The sequence below is a fragment of the Quercus lobata genome, chromosome 7, assembly GCF_001633185.2.
Source record: "Quercus lobata isolate SW786 chromosome 7, ValleyOak3.0 Primary Assembly, whole genome shotgun sequence".
In the NCBI taxonomy this organism is placed as follows: domain Eukaryota; kingdom Viridiplantae; phylum Streptophyta; class Magnoliopsida; order Fagales; family Fagaceae; genus Quercus; species Quercus lobata.
In genome coordinates, this window is record NC_044910.1 from 44,285,519 (window position 1) to 44,310,844 (window position 25,326).

At 30.3% G+C, this 25,326-nt stretch overlaps 1 protein-coding gene across 3 annotated transcripts; it reads left to right on the plus strand.

Annotated features, from left to right (window-relative positions):
• The first annotated feature begins 20,126 nt into the window (after positions 1-20,126).
• On the plus strand, positions 20,127-25,326 carry LOC115952386 (cytokinin riboside 5'-monophosphate phosphoribohydrolase LOG3). Of its 3 annotated transcripts, none has more exons than XM_031069550.1 (7): positions 20,127-20,573; positions 21,286-21,383; positions 21,546-21,576; positions 22,330-22,429; positions 24,337-24,407; positions 24,596-24,739; positions 24,979-25,326. In XM_031069550.1, exons 1-7 carry the CDS (start codon positions 20,454-20,456, stop codon positions 25,069-25,071), a joined length of 657 nt encoding a protein of 218 aa, XP_030925410.1. In that variant the 5' UTR covers positions 20,127-20,453; the 3' UTR covers positions 25,072-25,326. The 3 variants fall into 3 exon arrangements, with proteins under 3 accessions (XP_030925410.1, XP_030925411.1, XP_030925412.1); XM_031069551.1 differs by lacking the exon at positions 20,127-20,573 and adding an exon at positions 20,951-21,014 and having other exon boundaries at positions 24,979-25,313; XM_031069552.1 differs by lacking the exon at positions 20,127-20,573 and adding an exon at positions 21,044-21,142 and having other exon boundaries at positions 24,979-25,313.

The window sequence follows — 25,326 nt, forward strand, 5'->3', positions numbered from 1 at the left end:
TAGTTATCAACTTATTAGGTCAAATGAAAACAAGAAAACATGCTAAATCTTGAGAAAAAAATGAAAAAGACAAAACACTGAACAGTTAGTCTACATAAATGCAAGCAATATGAAAGGGAGAAAAAGAGAGAGAGAGAGAGAGAGAAAAGTAGAAGGAACAAAACAATATAATAATAAGCAGAAGCAATGTTTGTAGAAAGTGAGCAGTTGATCAAATTTGAAATTCATATGCTCCTATCCATAAGGCCCTTAGACTATAGAAACCAACGTCATAGAGAATAGAGACACATCACCTCTAATAACAAAGATAATTTTGGATAATGTAGAACCCAGGTCCCACAGGGACATGATTAATTGCACATTTTTGGACTAGTAAATTGTCACTTTGCCAGGTTCAAGAGAGGGTGTGCCGTGTGGGATTAGGGAGGAAGCCACTAACACTTGGCATTGGATAAGGCAATATTGTTGCCTATTTGAGTATCACGTTGTGAGGACTCATTGTTCATTATAGGGTTGGAATCCAAAGGCATCTGAATTATGTCCCTTGACCAACAATACAAGGTTTAAGTTAAGACGATTACCTAACCATAATAATTGTTTTATCTTCCAGACCAAGTTTAACATTTGATTTCTTTTACCTTTTAGTACGTGAATTCTATTACAGAAAAATATTCATAGATTAATAAAAATATTACTTTGTTAGAGATAGATTTTGCTAGAGGCCAAGAAAGAAGTTTGACTCTAATACTATGTTAAATATGCTAAAATTGATGCGAAAGTGGAAGCGGCAGCATAAAATAAAGTAACACAAGAAAACAAGGGTTATGTGATTCAGCTTAATGACTTAAGTTCATAGAGAAAACTCTTAAGGGCTACATCTTTATTATTAGTGTAAAATACAAATCTTTTATTACAATGAACCCAACATGGGTATATATAGTAGGCTAAATTCAAGACTAATCATATACAAACTATGGTTAATAGACTCACAGTACAAATAAGAAACTTAACTTATATACAAAATAAAATTGAGCTTGGGTCGATACTATTAGGCTAATATATTTGTAACATACTTTCTTTTGTAATCTCATGAATTTCTATTGTTGAAATGGGATTTTAGCTTGAGATTGCCTTTTCTTCCTCATTGATTTAATAAGTTATACATAAACTATGTTTATTATATTTAAGTTAACATAAAAAAAAAAAAAATACTTTCAATTGAGGCACAGCATTCAATAAGCAAAATAAAAATTGAAGCATACATCATTCTTTTTTGCTAAGCTAGCATTCATCATTCTTAATTTTTGAATATTAGAGACTTTCTAGCTAGACCATCATCAATATTGTTGTGCAATGTGCAAGATGATAGGACCAATAGAAGGAGGCAAAATGCCGGTGGCAAGGGAGTCAGGGACCACGACTTGGCAGGACTGTCCTCTTGGGAAAAGGGACAGGTGTTGATGAGTAGACTCTGCATTTAGAGACCAATAATCCCTACAACATCCTTTCAGTTGTATCTTGTAATCAAAGAAAATACAACCCACAAACCCACAATATACTTTCTTTTCACCCCCCCCCTTTAATTTATGAGGCAAACTTAGTCATCATTTCATGCTATCATGCCATAACTGACAATATAGTCGCAAAACAATAATGCATGCATGCAGACATAGTCATTCATATTCTATTATATTATACTTTATTAAAAATTTATCAACTAATTGAAGTCAATTTCTTTGAATCATTTAACAAAGTTTGTTGCTAGAATGCTAGTATATGATAAAATGGGCTTTGATTAATGTACGTACATTATATACTATATTTTAAAAGTTGGGTCTTCTTAATTATATAGTTATATATATTCTGTTTAGAACTTTATATCATATTGCTCGATATGCATTTTGTTATGCAAGAATAATAATTGTATTAAAATTATTAATATAGTCTCTATTGCTTAAGTGTAGAGAAGTTTATGAGATGAAATTGGTGCAATGAGAATGGAAGTTTATGCAGCAAAAGAAGAGACACTAAAAAAAAAACTATCTATCTAACAACTTCAACCCTCATGAGCTGACAACATCTCATTTAGCAATATTCAACTCAGAGAATAACACTTATTTGCTAAAACGATTGCTAGACTTTATGTTCATCAGAACAGGAGTTGTCGTTTGGGCAAGAGCTACACATCACACTTCAACTGTTTAACGACACGTCGACCATTATATTTTGTTCTAATGGGCAAATTGGAATGGAATTGAATTAAACCAAAAACAGCTCAAATACTGGTAGAATAAATATAAATCCCATTGCATATTGTTTTTGTTTAAAATTAAATTTGACAAGAACCCCTGACCTTTAAAAACCCTAAAAAGAAATTGATGTGCAAATTGTTACGAGGAACATGTAAGTGGGTCTCTTATTTTGGGTGTATTTTAGTTTCTTAGTACGTAAGAGGTGTGTAATTGGCTAAGAAATCAGACGGGATGTAAATGAGTTGAGACTAGTATTAGAAGTTCATGATTGATCATTTAATTTTGTTTGAACTCATCATCAAACTATCTTAAAATTGAAGCAAGACGTGTAGTCTTGAAGCTATATCAAAATGTAAATTTTCCATCAAACAAACAGCCTTACGGTGGGATTTAATATGCTTTTAAGGTTTAGAAACTCAAAAAAACGTGTTTTGAGTTTACTTAATTTTGTAAATCCAAAGGTTTTTGCTAAAACATTAAAACTCACCCAAAAAAAAGAAAACCTTTAAATTGTGACTGATGATGTTGGCTGGGGAGGGCTATACATCTCGGAATGGCAACAATCTGATGATGGAAAGTCCCCTGGATCATCAATGTGTTCCAAAAATAGGAGACATTTGGTATTTAAGGAAACCATATCAATTGCTCCTCATTTCTATCGCCCACTTTTTAGATTCTTATAATCTTTCTGAATTCCTTATAATTGGTATCACTTTCAAAGTAAAGGTGAGTTTTTTATTTTTATTTTTATTTTTTTTAAAATTATTTTATCAAGTTTAAATTTATGATTCTAAATTATGCAAAAGAAATTAGTTTTTTTTTTTTTTTTTAGAAACAAGAAAATAATGTTTAAGAGGGTTTAGAATAATTTATTTTCATTGACTTATTTTTATTTAATGTGTTTTTTTTTTAGGGAATTAAAGTTTTTATTGTGTAACAATAAAAGTGTACTTAGGAAAAATAAAAGTTTTAAAAAAACCATACCTCAAACTTATTCTTATTTTTAAGCTTAAGGAACAAATGTCAAGCAATATTGAAAATCAACTTAAATAGAAGGACCAAGTTTAACTAAAAATTGTTTCTCCAAAAAAAAAAAAATGGTTTAACTACAAACTTATTTTTAGCCAATGACTACAACTCTATTCAATATCTTTTTAATAGATGTGAATTTTAAGAAATTCACCATTAAATTATATTTTTTAAAAAATATTCTTCATGCTTATAAAATTTTCAGATAATCAAAGATAAATATCTATGCATGTCATCAATCGAATATTTAAATTTTAAGTTTTTATAGTCTAAAATTATACATAAAAATAAGTTTATGAATCAAATATTAAATTATTTTTGATTGGCATGAACTTAGATGTGCATGTTATATAAATAACATGCAATTCAACAGTTATATTTAAAATAATAATAATATTAATTTTTTTATTAAAGTTGTAACCCAAGTTTGATTGATGAGGGTCCTGCAATCTATAATAAGAGAAGCTTAATGTAAGTTACTATTAAATTCTTCAGAAACCCAGCCAGGCACAACTTTAGCATCAAGCTCTATTTCAATTGCCAAAAGGTTTAAACTAATTCAAAGCATTAATCCATGTTAGTGGTTTTCTCCTAACTAGGGATGTGTATGGGTCAGATTGGGTCGAGTTAAGATGATTTTTTGACCTAACCCATCATGGTGGGTTAAAAAAAATTCAACCCAACCCACATGGGTCGGGTTGAACCCATGGGTTGGACAACTTTTTTTTATTACTATTATTATTAAATTGAGTAGAAAAAAATATATCACACCTGCCACCTGAGTTGGTAAACAAAATATACATTAATACATGAACTAATATTCCAACTTAGTTGTACATTAATATATGAACTAATATACATTAATATTGACTTTTATATAGGATAGGAGGAAGAGCTAGTTATTTAAAAAAATTTATTAATTATATAATATATTTCAAATATATGGGTGGGTTGGATTGGGTTTGGCGAGTTTGGAATTTTATGACCCAAACCCAACTCGACCTGCTATCAAAATTTTTTTTGTAACCCAACCCAACCCACCAAGTCCTAAAAATCGACCCAACTCGATGGCTTGGGTTGGATCGGGTCGGTTTTGATGAGTTAGTGGGTTGGCTGCACACCCTAGTCCTAACTACTCTAACATGTCTATTATGAAGTTCTACGTAGTAGTGTAGTACTACCACCACCACCAACAAATAGATACTAGTGGGCCATAGAATATCCGGAGCTATATTCAGGTTTATTCTCCTTAGACCATTGAGTAATGCTATAAATGGGGGTATATACAAAGGTTGAAAGTTTTATCTTTTTGTTCCACCCCCACCTACTAATATCCAAAGTTTCTAGAATTCTCATTAATTATTAAAGAACGAAGTCTTCTTTCAAACCCAATTAAAATTTTTTCTTTCAACTCATTACATGATGATTCATAATTCATAACACCATTTACATGTATTTAATTATATGAGACATTAAATCATTTAACTAAAGTTATATGATTTAAAGAAGTTATATGACTGAAACTACATTTGAATGGTCTTATGAACCAATACCATAAAATGGTATGTTAGGAGGAAAAATATTTCATGCCTATTTGAAGGATGTATTTGCAAGTCTTTATGGACATATTAATGGTTGTTGTGAATGTTTTTAATATGATTCAGTTTATTGAAACCGATTTGTGGTGGATTTATTTCGATCAAGACCGATTTGTGGGTTCTAGTTAGTTTAACTGATAAAATCTCTAATGATTGAATAAGAGATCTAGGGTTCAATCTTTGCCTATACAAAAAATTGATGGGTGTTTTAGTTTGATGATTTTATCATTAGAAGCAAACGCTATATGTTGAAAAAAAAAAAAAAAAAAGACCAAATTGTGTGTGTATTTTCATGTATTTATTTTCATTATTTTTCAGTATATATTTTCTTTTTTATAATTGTTTTTCTCTCTTTTTCTCATAAAAATAAAAATTACATCATATTTGGGGGTTAATCGTAGAAGGTTTCACGTGAATATCATTAATTCATTATGATATTTGAGGATGTATTTGCAAGTCTTTATGGAGAAATTATAAGGTTCACATGGTGGACAAGTGACGTGATCCACTATTCCACTAAAAGACTCACACCTATTTAAAATTATTGAGTTAGAATTTTTTTTTAAACAAAAACTGATTATTGATTTAGTAATTTTAAACAAGTGAGAATTTTTTAGTAAAATGATGGACAAATAACGTGGTTCACCAAAAGAATGTATAATTTTTCTCTTTATGGTCGATGGGCAATGTGCAAGACTACAAGTAACATCAAACTTTGAGGATATAAAATTCATTATAGCCCCTCTTTTATAAAATTTTAAAAAGTCTACCTATAGCCTTTGTTTTTATATATAATAATAAAACTTCTTCAAAAGTATTATGAGTTTTATGTTGAATATCAAAGGACGCATGCTATAAATGCCAAATATAGTTTACTCCTAATCATGCTCTTTGATTGTCGGCAAGCATAACCAGTCACTCATCACATTTTCGAGGAAAGCAAATAAGAAAGAGAAGCGTATACGGAGTACACTTGATTCCAAAAGAGAGTGGAGCATTTGCATATATTTTTTTTCGTAGAATTTATTTTTTCTATTTTAATTACTCACTTTTTAAAATATCTCATATTAAATTATCTATTTTATATTATATTTTATTAAAATATAAATTTTTTTTTTTTAAAACAATTTTTTCTCGTTCTTCACCCACAACATCATCTACTCTATTCATTCTTTCATTCTCAAAATACATAAAAAAAAGAATAAAATATTAAACCTAAAATGAATAATATTACTGTAAATTTATACAATTATTATAGCAAACATATGACTTTACACAATCAATTATACACTGACCATCCTCGAGATACGTAAAGAAAGAATAAAATATTAAATGTAAAATGAATAATATCACTGTAAATTTATACAATTATCATAGCAAACATATGACTTTACACCATCAATTATATACTGACTATACGTAAGTCATTCTACACTTCCATTTTATTTTATTATACACCCACTGTTTGTAAGTGATCTGAACTGCATGCAAATCTAATTCCGTTATCCTTCATAATTAACCAAAGTGTTAGAAAAGTCTTGATCTCTATTGTCAGCACAATTTTGCTTTTTCTTTCATTCAAAGTTCAAACACAAAGCTTTCTTGACTTGGCAACAATGAAACCAGGGGAAAAAGAAAGCTAGCTTTGTTGATTCTTCAAAAGTGAAACAGCAAAAAAGAGATCTGCTTAGGTTTATAAGTACAAGATGAGGTAAAAGCAAAATAGAGAATACCCTCTCTTTTTTGCAAATTGGTCAAACCCCTCGAAATTAGGCTTTTGTGATTTTTCATTTCTTGGGCAGGGTGATTTCAGAAAATCCACTTCCCTTTTCCACCATTCCTTGCTAACATGCCATGACGCACATATAATAATAAGAAGTCTAAAATTACAGCTAATCCTATCAAAATTAGTGTTTAATTTTTTTTTTAATAATTATTACAATTAATCAATTTTTAAGGATTCAACTTCATTTCATTTCGGATTCATTGGAGAACAGCTTATTTAGTTGAAATTAAAATTTTTTGTTAAAAATAATGTAGATAAAGGTAAAAATTAGCTGAAATGGTACAGTTTGACTCATGAATAATATTAAAAAATGCAGTGGGACTCATGAATAGTAACAAAAATAAACTGAATAGTAGGAAAAATAAGCTAAATAGTAAAATAAGTTGACTTTAAATTCTAATCCCAAACGCAACCTTCTTATAAAAAATAATTCTTATACATCATAATTAATAGTGCTTCAGAAAATTTGTCTTAAAGCTATTAAGCCTAGATAAAAAAAAAAAATATATATATATATATAATTATTCTTAGTGTGCGTTTGGCTCTAAATTAAAAAATCAGTTTATTTTACTATTTAGCTTATTTTTGTTACTATTCATAGGCCCACTGTATTTTTTGGTACTATTCATGGGTCTCACTGTATTATTTCAGTTAACTTTTACCTTTATCTATAGTACTTTCAGCAAAAAAATTTCAGTTTCAGCAAAATAAGCGGATTCCAAACAGACTCTTAATATGTTAATATTATAGATTAATAAACTTAATCATTCTTTATTTTGAAGCCTAGACCTATTATAACTTTACACAGATTACTGTTCACAGTATTAGAATTTCAACTAGGCTTTCCTTTTTTCCTTTTTCTTGGTAAATAAAGGATCTAGGATGATGATTAAGAAATGATTCGGTCAAAGTACAAGCCAGAACTATCCAAAGTAACAAAAACTTGATCTAACATAATACCTTTATTAGCATTTAGCCAGTAGATCTGCATTTACTCTCTGGGTAAAGCTAGCATGAGGTATTGAGGTTCTATGAAAGAGATGGGACCCACAATCATCAACAATAATAGAGTATGAGCAATGTAAGCAAATGGAGTCAAAGAAAGTTTTTAAAAGTTAAATATATCAAAAACAAATTAATCAAAAAAATACTTTATTATATATATAAAATATATTTGTAACATAATTAAATACATTTTATTTTCTCATATATAACAAAAAAAAAATTACATGAACGGTGCGTTTGGGAAGAGATTAAAAATGAAAATTATTTCTCTATTCAGCTTATTTTTACTACTATTTATGAGTCCCACCATACTTTTTGGCACTATTCATGGTCTCTACTGTACTATTTCAACTAACTTTTACCTTTATTTACAATATTTTCAGCAATAATTTTTCAGTTTCAGTAAAATAAGTGGTATTCAAACACACCCAAGTTAATTTTTACATGATTTTTTAAAAAAAATTCATCAATTAGTTTATAAGATGTGGTCTTTGTTTTAAAACATATTGATCATAATTAATATTTTTTAAACAAGTTAAATGGATCAAAGATTTTTGTTAAAATAATAAGCATATCCGCCGAAGTAGCTTTAGCCCAAATTCCCATGTGCACAAGCACAATGCTTGTCCATGCAAATATTGATGTGGAAACATGATCATGATGCTCGGGTGACGACCAAATGAGAAAAACAAAACAAAATAAAAGGATAAAACAAAGAAAAATAATCTATAAATCTAGACATACAATATGCTTTAAAAAAAAAAACAATAATTATTGGTCACATATTGTAATTGTAATTGATGCATTATTAACAAAAATCATATTACTTTAAGCATAATTTATCATTTAAGCATCTTTGTAAAAAATGCATAGTTCTAATAATTGAATCGGACCGAATTGGCCGGTTCTACCCTAATCTAGTCCAGTAAAAAACCTTAAATTGATATAATTAAAATAAAAATAAAATAAAACCTATCAAAACTGATTAAAAATCAATAAAAATTAAAAACCTAATTTTTTTTTTCTATTTTTTGACCGTTTCGATTTTTAAAACCATAAACCGTGCGTTGCGTGCATAAAAGTAACATTGCTAAAAAAGGGAAAAAAGCGACAGCGTATCAGAATGCACAGCCCAGACAGAAGTGCTCCGGTTGTGATTGCCACGTGGAATAACCCTTTGGATGGAGTTGAATTTCTGAATTTGGTCACGCACCTTTCCCACATTCACAGGATTTTATTTTCATGGAACCTGAAATTCAACCACAATAGCATTAGCAGAGGGTTTTGTCTTCTTTGGTCCTTTTCCACCAAAAAGCATGAGATAGAGAGCATCCCCTTGCTCCTAGTACATGCTACCCACTCCAAGCCAAACAACTTTGAACATCCTTATCTTTTTCTTATACATATATAGTACATCATACATTTTTTTTATACTATAATTGTTTTGTGTATTATTGTTCCTACTTGAAATATTGGATAATATTTTGAACCTCAAATTATTTTCCTCTAAAAAAAATAAAGGAATTAAGCAAAAGTTTGTGTTTTTTAAAGTACTACATTTTTTTTTTTAAGATACAAATTTATTTATTTTTATGGTTAACTAAATAAGTGGGTAAAAACCAAAGTTGTTGTTCCACTAACAATTTGCTGCATAGCCTCTTTAGTGTTTTCAAAATATTCGAGATTAAAAAAAATGGCTGCATGGAATGATACATATTTTTTTAGTTATGATATTCTGCTAATCTGAAAGTTTGAACTCTTTTTCTTCTAAGCTTTCAAACACTTTACATGTGAGAAAGTGTTAATTAAACTATAAGACTGTAGACAAACTTTGGTAGAATATACAAAAGAAACATTTCAATTCTCTTTTAATTGTCCTACATGAGTGGAAATCTCATAAGCAGACAAAAGCAATCCAAAATTTCGGAGAAAATATTAAAGACCGAAATGGGTGGAATTCCATGAAAGGAATTGAAACATGAGTGACATTTTTGGCTGACCAAAAGGATGAAATTTAAAAAGTCTATGTTGAGCCAACCCTATGTTTAGGGACAAAACGTGACCTCCCTTATCTTCCAAATCTTGTCCAAGAATGCAACAAGTATGAAATGGCGGAAAGTGTCTAAAATTTAGAAGAGATTTCCTTGTTGTACCCTAATTTTGTTGTTTCTAAAATAGCAAGATTTTTTTCTCTTGACATGAAGCAAGAGTATAGTTTTTTGTTTCTTGTTTTATTTTATTTTTTAATTTTTTGGTGTTGTTTTTTTTTTTTAAGACGAAGCAAGAGTAGAGTATAGTTGAAGACTAGAAGATGTTCAAATTTTTATTATTATTATTATTATTCTGTCTGAAATGATACAGTTAACTGACCAATGACCATAAACAATAGCAGAAAAAGCAACTAAACTAATACAAAGAAAGAAAATTAAAGGTGTACAAGTGTTTTGTATTTTCGTACTTGAATCCAAATAATTCAGTTAAAAAACCCATTTTTGTATTATTATTAGTAGTAGTAGTAACAGTAGTCTCTCTCTCTCTCTCTCAAAATGGGTCGTCATCTCATTTTAAATTAAAGCATTGACAACTCTGCCCATTCAATACTTCTATTAAAAATTAAAACAATACAATAAAAAGTTTTGACGTTAAAGCTTGAGAGTTTTCCAAATTTAGCATAAAAATATATATTTTTTTACTTTTTTGGGGGGTAGGGTGGGCTAGATATGTAGGGTAAGTTTTGTTTTGCTATAGAGCTTTAGGCTTCTCATCAAATTTAATGCAATGCCAGACAGACCGTATTGTGCTGATGGAGTATTCACGTTTACTTGCCTACACAATAATGGTGTAGTTTGCCAATTAAGTTCTTCAAAGTTGTCTTTGATTTTCTTGGTGAATTAATGGTGATATGCTTTCATAGTTACCAAACATGGATTAAGTATATATGGATCCATTTGAGGAGTTTAAATGGCCAAGTCACAGTTCTAAAGGTCCAATGTTTAAGCCAATATAATATGAATAGCCATTGTGTAAAAATAAATGGCTGAAGTTATAATTGAAATGATTTTTATGTTGATTTACTTTTCTATACTTTTTAAAGTGTTTAAAAGTTAAAAACTGGTCTTTGACTACATTAAACTAAGCTAAAATAAATTATTAGTACCAGTCTATCAGCCACATGAAGCTTTTTAGTACTATCAACAACTTTTGCCATGTGTACAAAGGCATGCAATTAGGACACTTTTGGAAAAATTGAGCCCATATGATTATGCTTAAATAACTTGATTGGTAGTTCCAGTTATGCTTTAATTTGTTGGTAATCAAGTCAAAAAGAAGCAAATGACCAATCAAACATTATAGGTTTTTGTTGGTATGAGAACCCTCTGAGACATGTCTGCTTTACATTTGGTATTTTGGTTTGACACACAGACCCTTCTCTTGCTCCATCTTTCTTGGACCAAGCCAAGAAAAAGATAAAAAGAGTTGCAATTTTTTTGAATAAGCACACTTGGATAAAGGTGACACATGTCACTTCTTGTTGGGGGCAAGAAACAAAAAAAGCCCGCCAACAAAATTATATGCAAATATGCAACTTCTTTCCATGTCATTTGCCAACATAATTAGTGAACAAACGTTTTTTTTTTTTTTTTTTAAAGATATGATAGAGTTTTAACTTATGACATCTGCTCTATGATGATTATTTTTTATTATCAGAGAAAAACATCAATTGATTTTTTATATAAGCGGGATTAGAATTTTGAATCTCTTATTCGACGACAAAAAATCTTACCAGTTGAGCTAATTAAATCCTGCAATTAATGAATGTCTCAAGCATGGCCACTTTTCAGGCAAGGGAACTTGAGTAATTATGTGATGGACGAATATCATGGCCAGCCTTTGAGACAAACATGACTGCATTGCAATAAGTTAAGGTTATAATATATGGCTGTCTCTAGATCTTTGAGTGAGTGGCCCAAGGATAAGTGTCCAAGAGTATAATTGCTGCTGCTAATTGCGACCTATTAAAAAAGAACAAAAAAACATGGATCCCTTCAGAAAATAACTACATTGTCAACTTGTAAAGAAACTCAAAATTTACACTTTTATTATAGTGTTGGCTGAGAGAGATCCCAACACTCAAATTCATCAGTTTTCAAATAATTGACTGTATTATTAATTTATTATATGAGAATTCAATTCAAATTAAGTTATTGAATAAAAAAAATACCGCAATTCCTAGCTCTTTCCCTTTTATTAGGAATTAATGGGTATGGGATCATTGTTTTTATTTTTATTATTATTATTTTTTGGAGATAGGGATCATGTAATTGAGATAAAGTGAAAAGTGCATACTATTATGGAACATGGAGTAATAAAATTAAAACATATGTAAAAGTTAACTAACCTTCTGTCTGGACCTAAAATTGACCAATTGAATGATCCTGACCAGTGTTCTTACTCATTCTACATATATAAATAAACATGCATGGATAGAGAGTAGAGACATTTTTATGCACATAATTAAAAGGTAAAATTATTCTTAAAAAAATAATTAAAAGGTAAAATACATGCATTTTTTAAAATATTTTAATGGAATATTTCTCTAAATTTGGATTTTTTTATTTTTTATTTTTTAACTTCTAAGAAATTTTAGTGGATAGAACTAATTGATTTCTCATGTTCATTGTTGTATATTTGTGAATATACGTGTAAGTTGTAATATACGAGTGATCTTACTTTGAAAGTAAAAGAATTAAGAAAAATAAAATAAATAAAATAAAAAAGACAAGGAATTAATGACTTGCTCAAACTCGAAGTCTCTATGCAAGATAAAAGAATGAAGATAACTTAAAAAAAAGAAGAAAAAAAAAGAAGAAGAAGCAAAATCACTATGCAATGCGATGACAATTAGGAAAAACAAATGGTTGTATTATGTGGGTGATTTGCATGAGACACAATAGCGAAATCAAATTGAGTAGGGGCATATATCATCTTAAAGAAAATGATTAATTCGTCCTCGACTTCTACTTTTATTTTATTTTTTAGCTAACTTATTAGTTTTATTAGCTTCTTTGTTTATATATAATTCTTCAAACTTTAAACAAATAAATAAATAGGTTTCTCAATAAAATAAAATAAATTAAAAAAAAAAAGTTAATCCAAAGATTCCAAACTTACTCTTAAGTCTTAACAACTCCATGAAGGAAGAGGTCAAGGCCATAAAAAGAAGGTTATCGTTACATAACTAAAAGTTAATCCAAACTTTCTTAAAACAACTCCATGAAGAAAAAGGTGAAGGCCATAAAAGAAGGTTCTGGTTTTACATTAACTTTTATGTGCATGCAGAAAGTGAGACGAGCGAAAATCCGGATTCAACATTCAACATTTTTAACTTTCCAATGCACCAACCCAAGACCCAATAAAATATCAATTAGGTGTGAGATATGATTATGGTAAAGATAAAGCACAGAGCATGTGTCACTTCTTAATAATAACAATGAAAAAATTTAAAAAATCAACTCAATTTTGACTTCTAATTTCATTAGCCATTTAACGTACATTTGTGTGATGTACTTATTGTTTGAATTTTTGGGTTTCTTTTTTTTTTTTTTTTTTTTACCCTTTGGCTAAAGATTTCACTCTAAAGCTGCCAAAAATCTCTGCATGTAAAAGACTGCATTTTTACCATACTTTCTAACTAAAAAATGTAGCAAATTAAGGACTTTACCACGGAGATTCAAAGTCTCACATCGGGAAATGGGAGTAAGGTATAAAAGAATTGGCCAGGTGTTGCTAGGTGTAGGACTAGAAGTTGGTGACAAATCGACCTCACACTTATGTGTTTTGACTCAAATTCCTGCAAACACGTGCATGAAAGGTTTCATATATTTTGGTAAAGAGTAATTATAGTTACGCATCGAATTTGTACGGGACACATCGTTCTACATTTGCTGAAATCGTATCTTAAGTTTTCGCTATTTGACGATTATAATTAAAATTTTAATTTGAAAACATTATTTCAAAGTACAATTATATGTAATAATGAGTGTGTAATAAGTTTTAACTGTATTAACCTAATGGCAATTGCTTCTTGATAAATTTAAGTGTCCTAATGGCTGACTCTTGTGTTTATTAAGCACCAGTCTTTTCTGAGAGTCTATTAGTTTATTTATTAAAAATTAGTTAAAGAATAGTTGTACTCAGGAGAAAAAAAAAAAAAAAAACTTTTATAAATCTGTACATAACAAATAAGTTAAACAGCTAAGGAATCTATATTATGATTTTTTAGTGTTAGGTTAATTTCACTATAAATTTATTTGTAATGGTTCAAAATGCGTTCAACTGTATTTGTATGGTGTAATTGAGTTTGAAGACCGAAGAACTGTTGTTCATTGTGTTATTATGAAGATGTTCGCAAAGTTGCTTGTTAGTCAAATGTATTAAGATTTTGGATAGAAAGTTTCTCCGGACATTTGTGCTACTTTCAGTCAATTGAACTTATTTTAGAAAAGCCACACCGACCTCGGCTTTCCCAGCTTTTTAGTAGCCAATCAAACTTATAAATCTACACTTATTCACGACCACACAAAACTAAAAATGCCCTATACATTCTTGATGCGATCGATGGTTAGTCTACAAGTATAAGTGTTTGTAGAGTGTGGGGGTAAAAACCGGGGTTTAAGTCTCCAAGAGGGAACTTTACACACATATACACTTAGATTAGACTAGTTAGAGTAGAATTTCTATTTTGTATTAAAAAAAAAAAAAAAGCCTAGAGAAAACCTTCCTCTGTCTTCCTACCTCTCCCATTGAATATCCTTTGAGTGGTATATTCTTCCAACCACAAAAATGACCATAATAGTGTTTGAATTGTTGTTGAAACTAAGGAGACTACATCAAATCTTCAATAAGTCTTGAATTGATTAAGAGATCGATTTTGCAGACAACATATCAACTTAAGGCAATAAATAACTTTGAAGGTACAGTACCTCAGACCTGCATTTTGCAGTCACAAGCCGGAGTTTAGAGGGTTTACGTACTTAACTGTACAAGAAGTGATATGAGTATCGTTTGTATTGAAACAGCCTTCAATAGAAGACTTGTTAAGTTGGGCTTGGTCCCATAGTTTTTTTACCGTTTCCGTGAACAAATTATATTCTCTATGTGGGTGTGTTTATTCTTCACTGTTTTCCATGTGCTTATCCATAGTTATTAGTGTATTTGAACATTGACTAATTATACTTGGTGAATAGTTAAAATAATCAGTTAAAATTGGTAATTAAGTTGTTATAAGGGGTCTATAAATAATCCTCAATATACGTGAGTCACAATAGTTAATTTGGACCTTAAAGGTAAATGAATCTTAAAACCTCACATTTAAGGTAAATTTATGATTCAAAGCATTCTCTACTGTGCTTTAAACATATTTCTTGCTCATTTGATAATTAACTCAGACCACAGCGATTCATGTGATTTGTCTCTCACGTCCATCCTTAAATGGAGATTTTCTAGGATTAAAAGCATGTCTATGTCCATATATATGACCAAAAAGAAGATTGTGAAAAGCGATAATGGCTGAAAGGTATTGAATAAATTATCCTCACAGCAATGCAGATCCAACCAAAAGGAGAAGGGAGATGCGTTCACTTCCAATTAAAACTCAACCAATTTCTTCTTTAGGGTAAATAAGAATTTTATAATTTTATATAAATAATAAAAAAACCGAAATCATGTAGTCATATGTACTATGAAACAACTTATAAATTGTCGCGAACAAGCACACACACGCACTCACAACTCACAAACACACAAAAACATGCGTCAAAATGCACATGCAGGCATGTAGGAGTTTACAAATAATATACAAGTACGCCCTCGATCCCCCTATTAAGAATTGTAATTATGAGTTTATAATCTCTAAAAACATAGGGTATGGACAGAAAGTAGACAAGCAAAAGAGAGCAGTAAACCAAAAAACAAACAGAAAGGCCAATTTTGGGGATTGGGGATGTTCAATCAATAAAAAAAACTTAGACAGTATTATTATAAGGGTATGGTTCAGTTCCTGCAATCCTGGCATTGTATAATAGAGAGAGAGAAAAAAAAGAGTAGGGACATGAAGTTAATAATTATATGAAGAGAGAAAAGAATAAGAAAATAGCAAATGGGGTCAATATAAAAATGGTGTTGAAGGTATAAAAAAATGTGGGTTAGATGTGTGTGACAGGTGGGAGCTATGTGGGTAAGAGAGAGCAAAGCAAAGCAAAGCAAAGCAAAGCAATTAGTAAAAGAAGATGAATGGGTTTGGGGACAGCATGCTTATAGAATTGAAGTGTGGGGAATATGGGGAAGAGAGGGAGCGTGTGAAATAAAATGAAAATGTTTCCTGTGCATACAGCAAGTGTGTCGACTAAGGAGTGTGAATGAGGGTACAAGCTGATATGCTATAACCCACTAATGTTTTTATTCAATCATCAATGTGCATTGCACATTGCTCAATAGCTATAGCATATATAGCAGTATAGCACCCATCTGAATCTGATCATTCTTCAGAAATTTTAGTCATTTTCACCCATACTTACTTGCAATTGCTCAGATAAATATATATTTGTACTTCCCATTATTTTCTATTAATAAAAAAAATAAAAAAAGAGGGAACATTTGGTCAATAATGGCCATTTCACAAGCATTATAAAAATACACCCATCTTATTCGTCCATTATTATTTTTTATTTTTTACTTTCTTTTGGTTCTTCAGGTATAACTTTCTGTCTCTAAATTAGAAGCGGCATGCCAACGAGGCTAAAAAAAAAAAAAATAAAGTAAAAGTTAATGGATGTCATAAAAGCATTGATTTAAGAACTATTTTTAAAAAGAGAAAAGAAAAAGATAACTAGCTTTTTTGATAACTTTTGTTTTTCCCATGAAAATGGTATTAAATTTTTTTTAAATGGTTCATTAACAAATGTCTTAAGAGCATCTGTTAACGGGACACAAAAAAACAAAATGAGCAAATTAGTAGATAGCTAGATACTAAGGTTGCATTTGGGATAAGTTTATATTAGACAGCTTTTTTTACTGTTTAACTTATTTTTGGTATTATTTATTAGTTTTATTGTACTATTTCAGTTAACTTTTAACTTTATCTATAATACTTTCAACAACAAAATTTCAGTTTCAGCTAGATAAGTTATTCTCCAACGGACCCTAATAAAATAAAAATATTTCATGTTGCCACCTGTAACACTTTTAATCTTGTTCCATTGTGAAAAACCTTTATTATCTAAACAATGAAATAACTGATTTAATTGCATGGTTATGTGTTTTTTTTTCTCTTTAAATTTATCTATTGGAAAGTTCATGAATCACTTATACAGTTTGAATTTGGCCACACACATAAATTGGTTGTTTGTGGATTGGCCTTATGGTTTTCTCGAGATACTTTCACCAACTTGCCTTAAAGTTAATAAAATTAGTGGCGGGCACAAAGGGTGTTATCTTGAGAATTTTATTTATTTATTTTCATATTATTAAAATTTTGTAGAACATATAAAGTTGCTTTTTGTTTTTTTCTAAGCTTGAAGAATGTATAGGCATGAATTTTTTTATTTAAAGAATATATAGGTAAAAACTCGACTTGCCCTAGTGGTGTCTCAAAGAGGTGAGTTTGGGTCCGAGCCACTGCTTCTCCTTGAACTTGACTTCCTTTAAAAGAAAAAAAGAAAACTTGAAGATTGTATAAATATATAATTTTTTTTTTTTTGGAGATAAAATTTTTCTATTATGAAATTTTGTACCAATGTTGTAACACGGATTAGAATGTCTCACATAGATGGAGAAGATGTAAAACCCAAAAAAAAAAAAATCTTGGTGTTAATTTTTATTTTTATATATAATTTTTGAAATTTTAATATTTAAAATTTTATTTTCTATATTTCAGTTTTTTTTAAGATTCCTTTTTTTTTTTTTTTTGGATGAACAAAAAATGGGTAGAGGGAGGAGACCTGAGTTGGCGTCTTTTATTTGGATTTGATCATAGTTACATTCTACCCGCTACGCCTGAGCAAGGTTCTCTAATCAAAGTAAGGTCTTATACGATAATATTGTATCAGTTACAATATTCTTATTATTTTTTTGTGTTGAAAAATAAGTGTTTTACATATCTAAGTAGGCCTATGAAATCAAAATAAGTTATTCGTTAGTTAAAAAGTGTATGCTGTGAGTATTATACTTGCTTTATAATCTCTTAAAAGCTATCATATATTTTGAGTATAATTTAGTGGCGGCTTCAGGAATTTTGTTTAGGGGGTTCATTAAAAAATTTTAATAAAAAAAGAACTTGAATATATTGAGTTACTGACAAAAAAAACAAAAAAATTAATTAATACATGAAGTTTTACAATTTCCTTCTACAAGTATTCAAATTTTGAATTATGAGTATCTATTGCCAATGTGGGTAGGTATGAGCCTACAATCATTTTATTTTGTTAAATTTATCTAACATTTTTATTTTTATGTAGTTTTTATTATCTATTTGTTATTGTTTTTATACAAATATTTTAAACTAAATGACTAAACTAAACTCATTAGTTTTGTATTAATTATTGACGCACACAACCACAGTCATTCATACATAAAATTATACACTAGTGTCTACTTAACCAATCAAATGCTTGGACAATCACTAACTTTACAATTTTTTTTCTTAAATTTTACTAATTTTATATCAAAAAGTTATTATAATATGATAACAATACACACACATGTAACAAAATATCTCTATTTCCTAATTATTAAATTATATAAATTTATATTATATTTATATTGTACACACAAACATTTACACACATCATAATTCACACAAATAACATTATAACAAAAAGTAATGCACACAATCAATATTAGATACACTCACACACATAATATAAATTTATAAAAAATAATGACACTTACAATTAACAAACACTTACTCTTTATTCTTAGAGTTGGAAATACTTGTAATAAAGGTGTGCAAAATTTAAAGGATGTGCAAAAATATTTTTAAGAAAAAATTATAGTATTAAACTAACGAAAAAAAAATTATATATATAATATTTTTTTTCGAAGTCAGGGGCGGGTTCATTTGAACCCCTGAGAATGATGAAGTGCCGCCCCTGATATAATTTGTGGAATAGTTTTGTATTAGAATCAAATTCCTACACTAGTGAGATTGTCTTTATTGTTTTGGTGGACTTGGAAGTTCTTTTCTTCGTGGATTTAAGAACATTTAAGGAATCTACATATTTGTATCTAATTAATGAATCTAGTTTGTTTACGTCTTTCATTCTACGTCAGAAGAAATGGTTAGGATGTAAGGAAATAGTGAGTGTAGCTTTCATTCCATTACAATCAACCCTTTTGTATAGGGTTTACATGCACAATCCGAAAAGCAAAGACAATTATTCGAATCCGAATAATTCCCATGACATTATAAATATAAAAAAAAAAAAAAAAGTATTCAGTCTTTGAGTTTATACCATAAAAGATTCTTTCTTTGAATTCCCTTTAAAATTAAAAACTTTCGACTCCTTCCTTTATTCTCATGAACTTGTCTTGGCTGCAATCTAATCCTAATTTCATCTAGAACAAAGGAAGGATTAAAGGAACTAAGGAAGTAGGAGATTTTATTTTTTTTATTTTTTTTCTGGATTCCTAAAGTAAGAGAATTATATATATATATATATATTTATATTTATATTTGTAATACTTTGTTAGTGGGATTTTTTAATTGGGTAAAATTTTATTTGGGTCCCTAAATTTTACTAAAAATTCGTTTTTTGTCTCTAAACTATTGAAAATATTTCACTTTATATCCTTAAATTTTAAAAAAGATATTTTTTTTAATTCCTAAATTTGTCACTAAACCATTGGAAATAACTCTTTACCCTGTTTAAGAATGAAAAAAAAAAAAAATTATAGATGAAAAACAAACTTTTAATAAAATTTAGAAACCAAAATAATATTATATATATTATATAAATGATTAGAATGACATTAACATATAAACCTTAGAAGATTTTCCTAAAGAATATGCAAAAGATATGGATTGAATTACAGGCCAATTTGGCCGAAAGGGCAAGGAGGGGGGAGTAGAATAATTTCCTGTCAACTCTACTATATTCTTTTCTACCCCCTCCATCCAAACTAGTCAAGACTAAGACATTTTTTCTAAGAAACATTAAAAAAAAAAAAAAGTACCAATTAAATTATAAGACTAAAAGATTTAACATAGAAAATTAATATATATATATATATAAATAATAAATAAATAAAAAAGAGAAAAAAAGTGGCCCACGCATGCCAAATGCCAATATAAGTTAAACGTGTGAGGCGGAAGGTGCAAGCGTGCTAAGTTAGAGTCACGTGTGACAAGGTTTATATATTACGCATGAGCAGACGCACTAAAACAGCAGAAACAAAAGAAAAAAGGAAAAAAATAGAGTTTGTAGTGGTCAGGGTCAAGTCAGGCAATCAGGTCTAGTTCATACTCGATCGTATTGTTTTTTGTTTCTGCAGTGACATTTTATGTAAGGTTAAGAATTTCCAAAAAAAGAGAGACACAACCAAGAGTAAGGGAGATTCTTCTTGTTTTTCTTACAGGGATTCTAGACACAAAGCCAAAACAAACAAACACAAAGTCAGATTCTCTCTTTCTTTGTTTTCTCTCTTTTTTTTTTTTTTTTAAAGAAAAAAGAAAAACAAAGCAGTGTGTTTGTGTGTGTGTGAGAGAGAGAGTTAGAGTTAAGAGCAATGGAAGTAGGGAGTGAAATGAGGCAATCAAGGTTTAAGAGCATTTGTGTTTTCTGTGGGAGTAGCCAAGGCAAGAAAAGTAGCTATCAGGACTCAGCCATTGAGCTTGGCAAGGAACTGGTATATATATGTTCATTGCTTTTGTGTACTTATTATGGTTTCCATTGTGGAATGTTGGGTCTTTCTCTAATGCCCTTATTGGGTTTTTTTTGAAATTTGTATGCATGGTATGGATTGTGCAAGAAACCGTTTTGAAATTTGCTCAACCATTGTGTTTATTATAACTTGTTTGTGACTTGGTTGGTTGGTAGGCTTTTTCTTTTATACATTTTTTGAAATTTTTTGGTTTTTTGATTCCTTCAATTTGAACTTTCTTCCTTGTTGGGTTTGTCTTTAGCATAAATTACTCAATCTCTCTCTCTCTCTCTCTCATATGTCTTTATCAGGTAACTCAGCTACGTTCAAAATATGCCATTTTAGAGATGAAAAAGTTATACCCTGTTACCAGTAAATATGTTTGATACTTTTCCCAGGTGTACCTGTCCTTATTTTCATTTTTGGGTACCTCTCTCTGTTCTTCATTTGGCTAAGAGGATGAGAGTTAAATGTTCTAGTCAGTGCCATTCTGGTTGAATGAGCATTGAACAATCCCTTTTCAATCCTTGTTTTACTTTCTCCAAAAAGTCAAGGTGTACAGTGTACTCCTTAAGTATACTGTTTTTCCAAATTGGTTTATCAAGAATGCATTTTGAGCCCAAACCCACATAAAAAAATCTCAACTTTTTTGCTCATTTAGTCTCTCTTTGTTGATTTGTGTATGGTTTCTTTGAAGGTTGCAAGGAACATTGATCTGGTCTATGGAGGGGGCAGCATAGGTCTAATGGGTTTGGTTTCACAAGCTGTTCATGATGGTGGTCGCCATGTCATTGGGTGAGTCTCTCTTTTTTCTTTTGCTTCATCCTCAAATCTCAAATTAAAACAATAGAAAAATATAAAGATTAAGAAATAAATTATTGACCTCTTTCTGTTGATATAGGTGGTTTTGTTTTCCATTACAACTGATTTTTTTGTCATGTAATTGTCTCTCTGCAGAGTTATTCCCAAGACGCTCATGCCTCGAGAGGTATGTCTGCTACAACCAGAAAAAGTTTAATACCTTTTCTTGTTTTTTTTTTTTTTTTTTTTTTTTAAGTCTAATTGTTTATTTGCTTTGTCTCCACCACGGTATTGGGTTTAAGCTTTATTTTATTTTTTTGTTGGAGAAACTGAGTTTAGAATGATGTTTTCATTTCTTTTCAAATATTTTGATTTCTGTCTTTGCTCTTATTAGGCTGTTAAGTCTTAGCCTCTTAGCTACTTTCTTTAATCTTTTACACACTTATTTCTCACTTTTTCTTTCTTTCTTTTTTCTTCTTATTTTGTACATATTCATATAGCTATTTACGGTACTCAAGATCCTTTTTTTTTTTTTTCTTTCTTTCTTTCTTCTTTTGATGAATGGTTGGCTTAGTAGTCTTATCCACGATACTACTTGAGTTGTTGACACTACCTCATTATTATGTGTATATCTCTGTCTCTGCTGTTCACTCTGATTTCTTTTTACTATATCAACTTTATGTTATCAGTTAAAGCAATGAGTATTCTCTTGTGTTTTTTCTCCTTTGGCTTTTTCTAAATTCGAATTTTTTTTCTTTGATAAGATATTAAAATTACTGGCTAGGGAGTCACTGAGTTAAAGATTTTGGATTCACTGAGTCCACAATTCCTGCAACACTCATCATTTCTCTCTTCACTGCACAAAACTCCAAATCCTTTTCTCTCTCTCATTTTCAATTTCTAAAATTTTGGTTTTCCTCTGCCTTGGTACCTTTTGCAGTTAACTGGTGAAACAGTGGGGGAACTAAAGGCAGTTGCTGATATGCACCAAAGGAAAGCAGAGATGGCTAAGCATTCTGATGCCTTTATTGCCTTACCAGGTTAGGCTCTCCACTGCAAAGTGATATCCCCACTACGATTTCAAGGCAAATTAAGAAAACTTAAGGTCCTTTGGGACTTAAAATTTTTACTAATTTTAGCTTGTAAGATTGACAATATCTCATATTTTGATTCTTTTGAGAATTTCAGGAGTCCCTTTTCTTTCTTTGATCTCCCAGTTGCTTTTTTTTTTTTTTTGCTCTAATCTCTAACTCTCAGTGGCTACTTTGTACTCAAGAAACTAATTATGTGAACAGAAATGAAAGCACTGACAGTCTCAGAGTCCGCCACAAAAAGTCCAATTAGTAATCTGACTTGGCTTCAGTTTACCCCTTAAAAAGTTGCAGCCTTTTTTTTTAATTTTTTTTAATATGAAATGAATTTTGTTGCAGCCTTTTTGTTTTGTTTTAAATGGAAAAACTGATCTCAAAAGATAAAAGAACTTACTGGTTTTGTTTTCTATGCCAAAGCTATTGGTTATATTATTACTAAAAATCCTTAGCTTAATCCTTGGACTTGCTAATCAAAAGTATAATGACAATTGAAAGGATCATCTGTTTAGTTTGGATCTTGTTGGTCATTGAAAGGATAATCTTGACCTTTCCTCAACTTAGCAGATACTTGCGCATATTCTTCCAAGAAGGCCATGTTAAAGTGGGGAAAATTTTCTTAAGAATAAGTCAAAATCTCACGATATTTTGCTACTGTGGCTGTTTTTTATATTTTATGTTATACTATCATATATGTGGCATTGATAAATGCTGTGAAAGGAACTGGGTGAAGCCTATACTTATCAAAAGTTTCTTAACCTTCTTTCACAAACCCCAAGATCCTTGATTCCTTTTGAACCCTAGTTCTTGACCCATCAACATCTTACACTGAAACTATTGCTACTGATGAGCCCTGCTTCTGTGGTTAATATCCTTTTTTCCTTTAATGTAGTACCATAGCCTGTGGTATCTCTGTACCAAATGCCATACATAAGGAAAAAGACACAAAGTCAAAACTTTCACCGAATGGTTTTGCCAACTAGGTGCACCTAACAAGGCATGATGCTAACCCCATTCAAAGATTTTTTTTTTTTTTTTGATAGGCAAAGATTTCTTATTATCCTTTTACTTTTGAGATGGAAAATTCATCAATAAAATGGAGGACATGGAGGGGCATAATAGTAATTATACTTGTATCTACCTTGGGAATACGCACCTTCTCTCACCTATTGGGGACACCTCATGTAGAATAAAGAGGAAAAAGAATATACAGCCTACTAACATGATAGTTTGAGACCCATTATTGCCTGCATGGGTTGTCACAAGATTATGCCTCAATTTTCACAAAACGATGGAAGCAATAAATACCATGTTTAGGGGTTGTAAAAAGCTAGAGGCTCAATACTCGTACATGTGACATGAGTTAAAAACTGTAGCCATCCAACAAATGCTGGTAAAAGTGGTCTGTGAAAATACTGTAGACTTATACTGTAGCCAATATAAGTCGTTCCAAACTTCAAATGTACAGTTTCAAAACAGAGTTCAAACAGCTTTTTTCTTAAAATTATTTGTACCAAGGATGTTCTGATTCTAAATGTCTGTTCTATTTTTCTTTGGCTCAAATAAATATATGACCAATTCAGCAAAAAATAAATAAAATAACCAGACCATCATTACTACCACTAATAATGTCAGTCTTTTAGCTCTCTCTCTCTCTCAAAGGGTCTGTAGTCCATATATTTACAATGTTGCATCTACTTGTCCCTGAAATGTATTGGGCTCTAATAAAGTTGGAAGATGTTGTACTTTTTGGATGATATGATTGTTCCAAACGTAAGACATGGTCTTTTTTTAAAGGTATTTGATGATGACTTAGAATAGAACTTTGGATTAACAAAGTCCATGTGGTGTTTCATTAGGTGGTTATGGGACTCTGGAAGAACTGCTTGAAGTGATAACCTGGGCTCAACTTGGAATTCACGATAAACCGGTAATTTACATTTTAATTGAGGATCCATAGCCAACCTCAACAATTTGGGACTAAGGCTTGGTTGTTGTTGTTGTCCACAACTTAAACTCCTTTAGTCTATGGGAGTTTGATTTTTACCTTAACTTTTACAACTTCTTTGTTTTACTCATCTATATAACTACTAACATAAACATTTCAATAATCTGCAGGTGGGATTGCTGAATGTTGATGGATACTACAATTCGCTTCTGTCATTTATTGACAAAGCAGTGGAAGAAGGGTTTATTAGTCCCAGTGCCCGCCAAATAATTGTATCAGCACCAACACCAAAGGAATTGGTGAAGAAACTGGAGGTACCCAAATGTGTCATATTGTTATTTATAAATTCATGCAACTTGTTGCTAAGTTACAGGCTTGAAAGCCTAAAAATGCTCTGTCTGTTCCCTCTTAGTATAGTTAGGGAAATGAATTACAACATAGCCTCATTTATTTTCCAATTTTTTGAGCTGAGAATATTTTGCTTTATTGTAACTTGTTTGTTAATTGTTCAGAGATAATTACATGTATCTTACATTTTGTCTTCTTGTTATAGGAGTATGTCCCCTGTCATGAAAGAGTTGCATCAAAGTCAAGCTGGGAGATGGGACAGCTTGGCTACTCTCAAACCTATGATATCTCTAGGTGATATGGTTCTTACTGCATTGATGAGAAGATGCATGGAATTTTGGAAGTGGCAGGAGCTAATTTGAAGAAACTCAATATCTGTCATGGAGAATTCTTTTGTCTTAATTTTGTAAATTACTGCAATTGACCACAATATGTGAAGCTTCAGAACTCCTTTTCAGAACTTGATTTCCTTTTAAGTAGTTAAGTACTACAGGATTATGAACGCTCCCTTTAAAATGTTAACTGATTATATGATTAAATGATTATTAGCCTT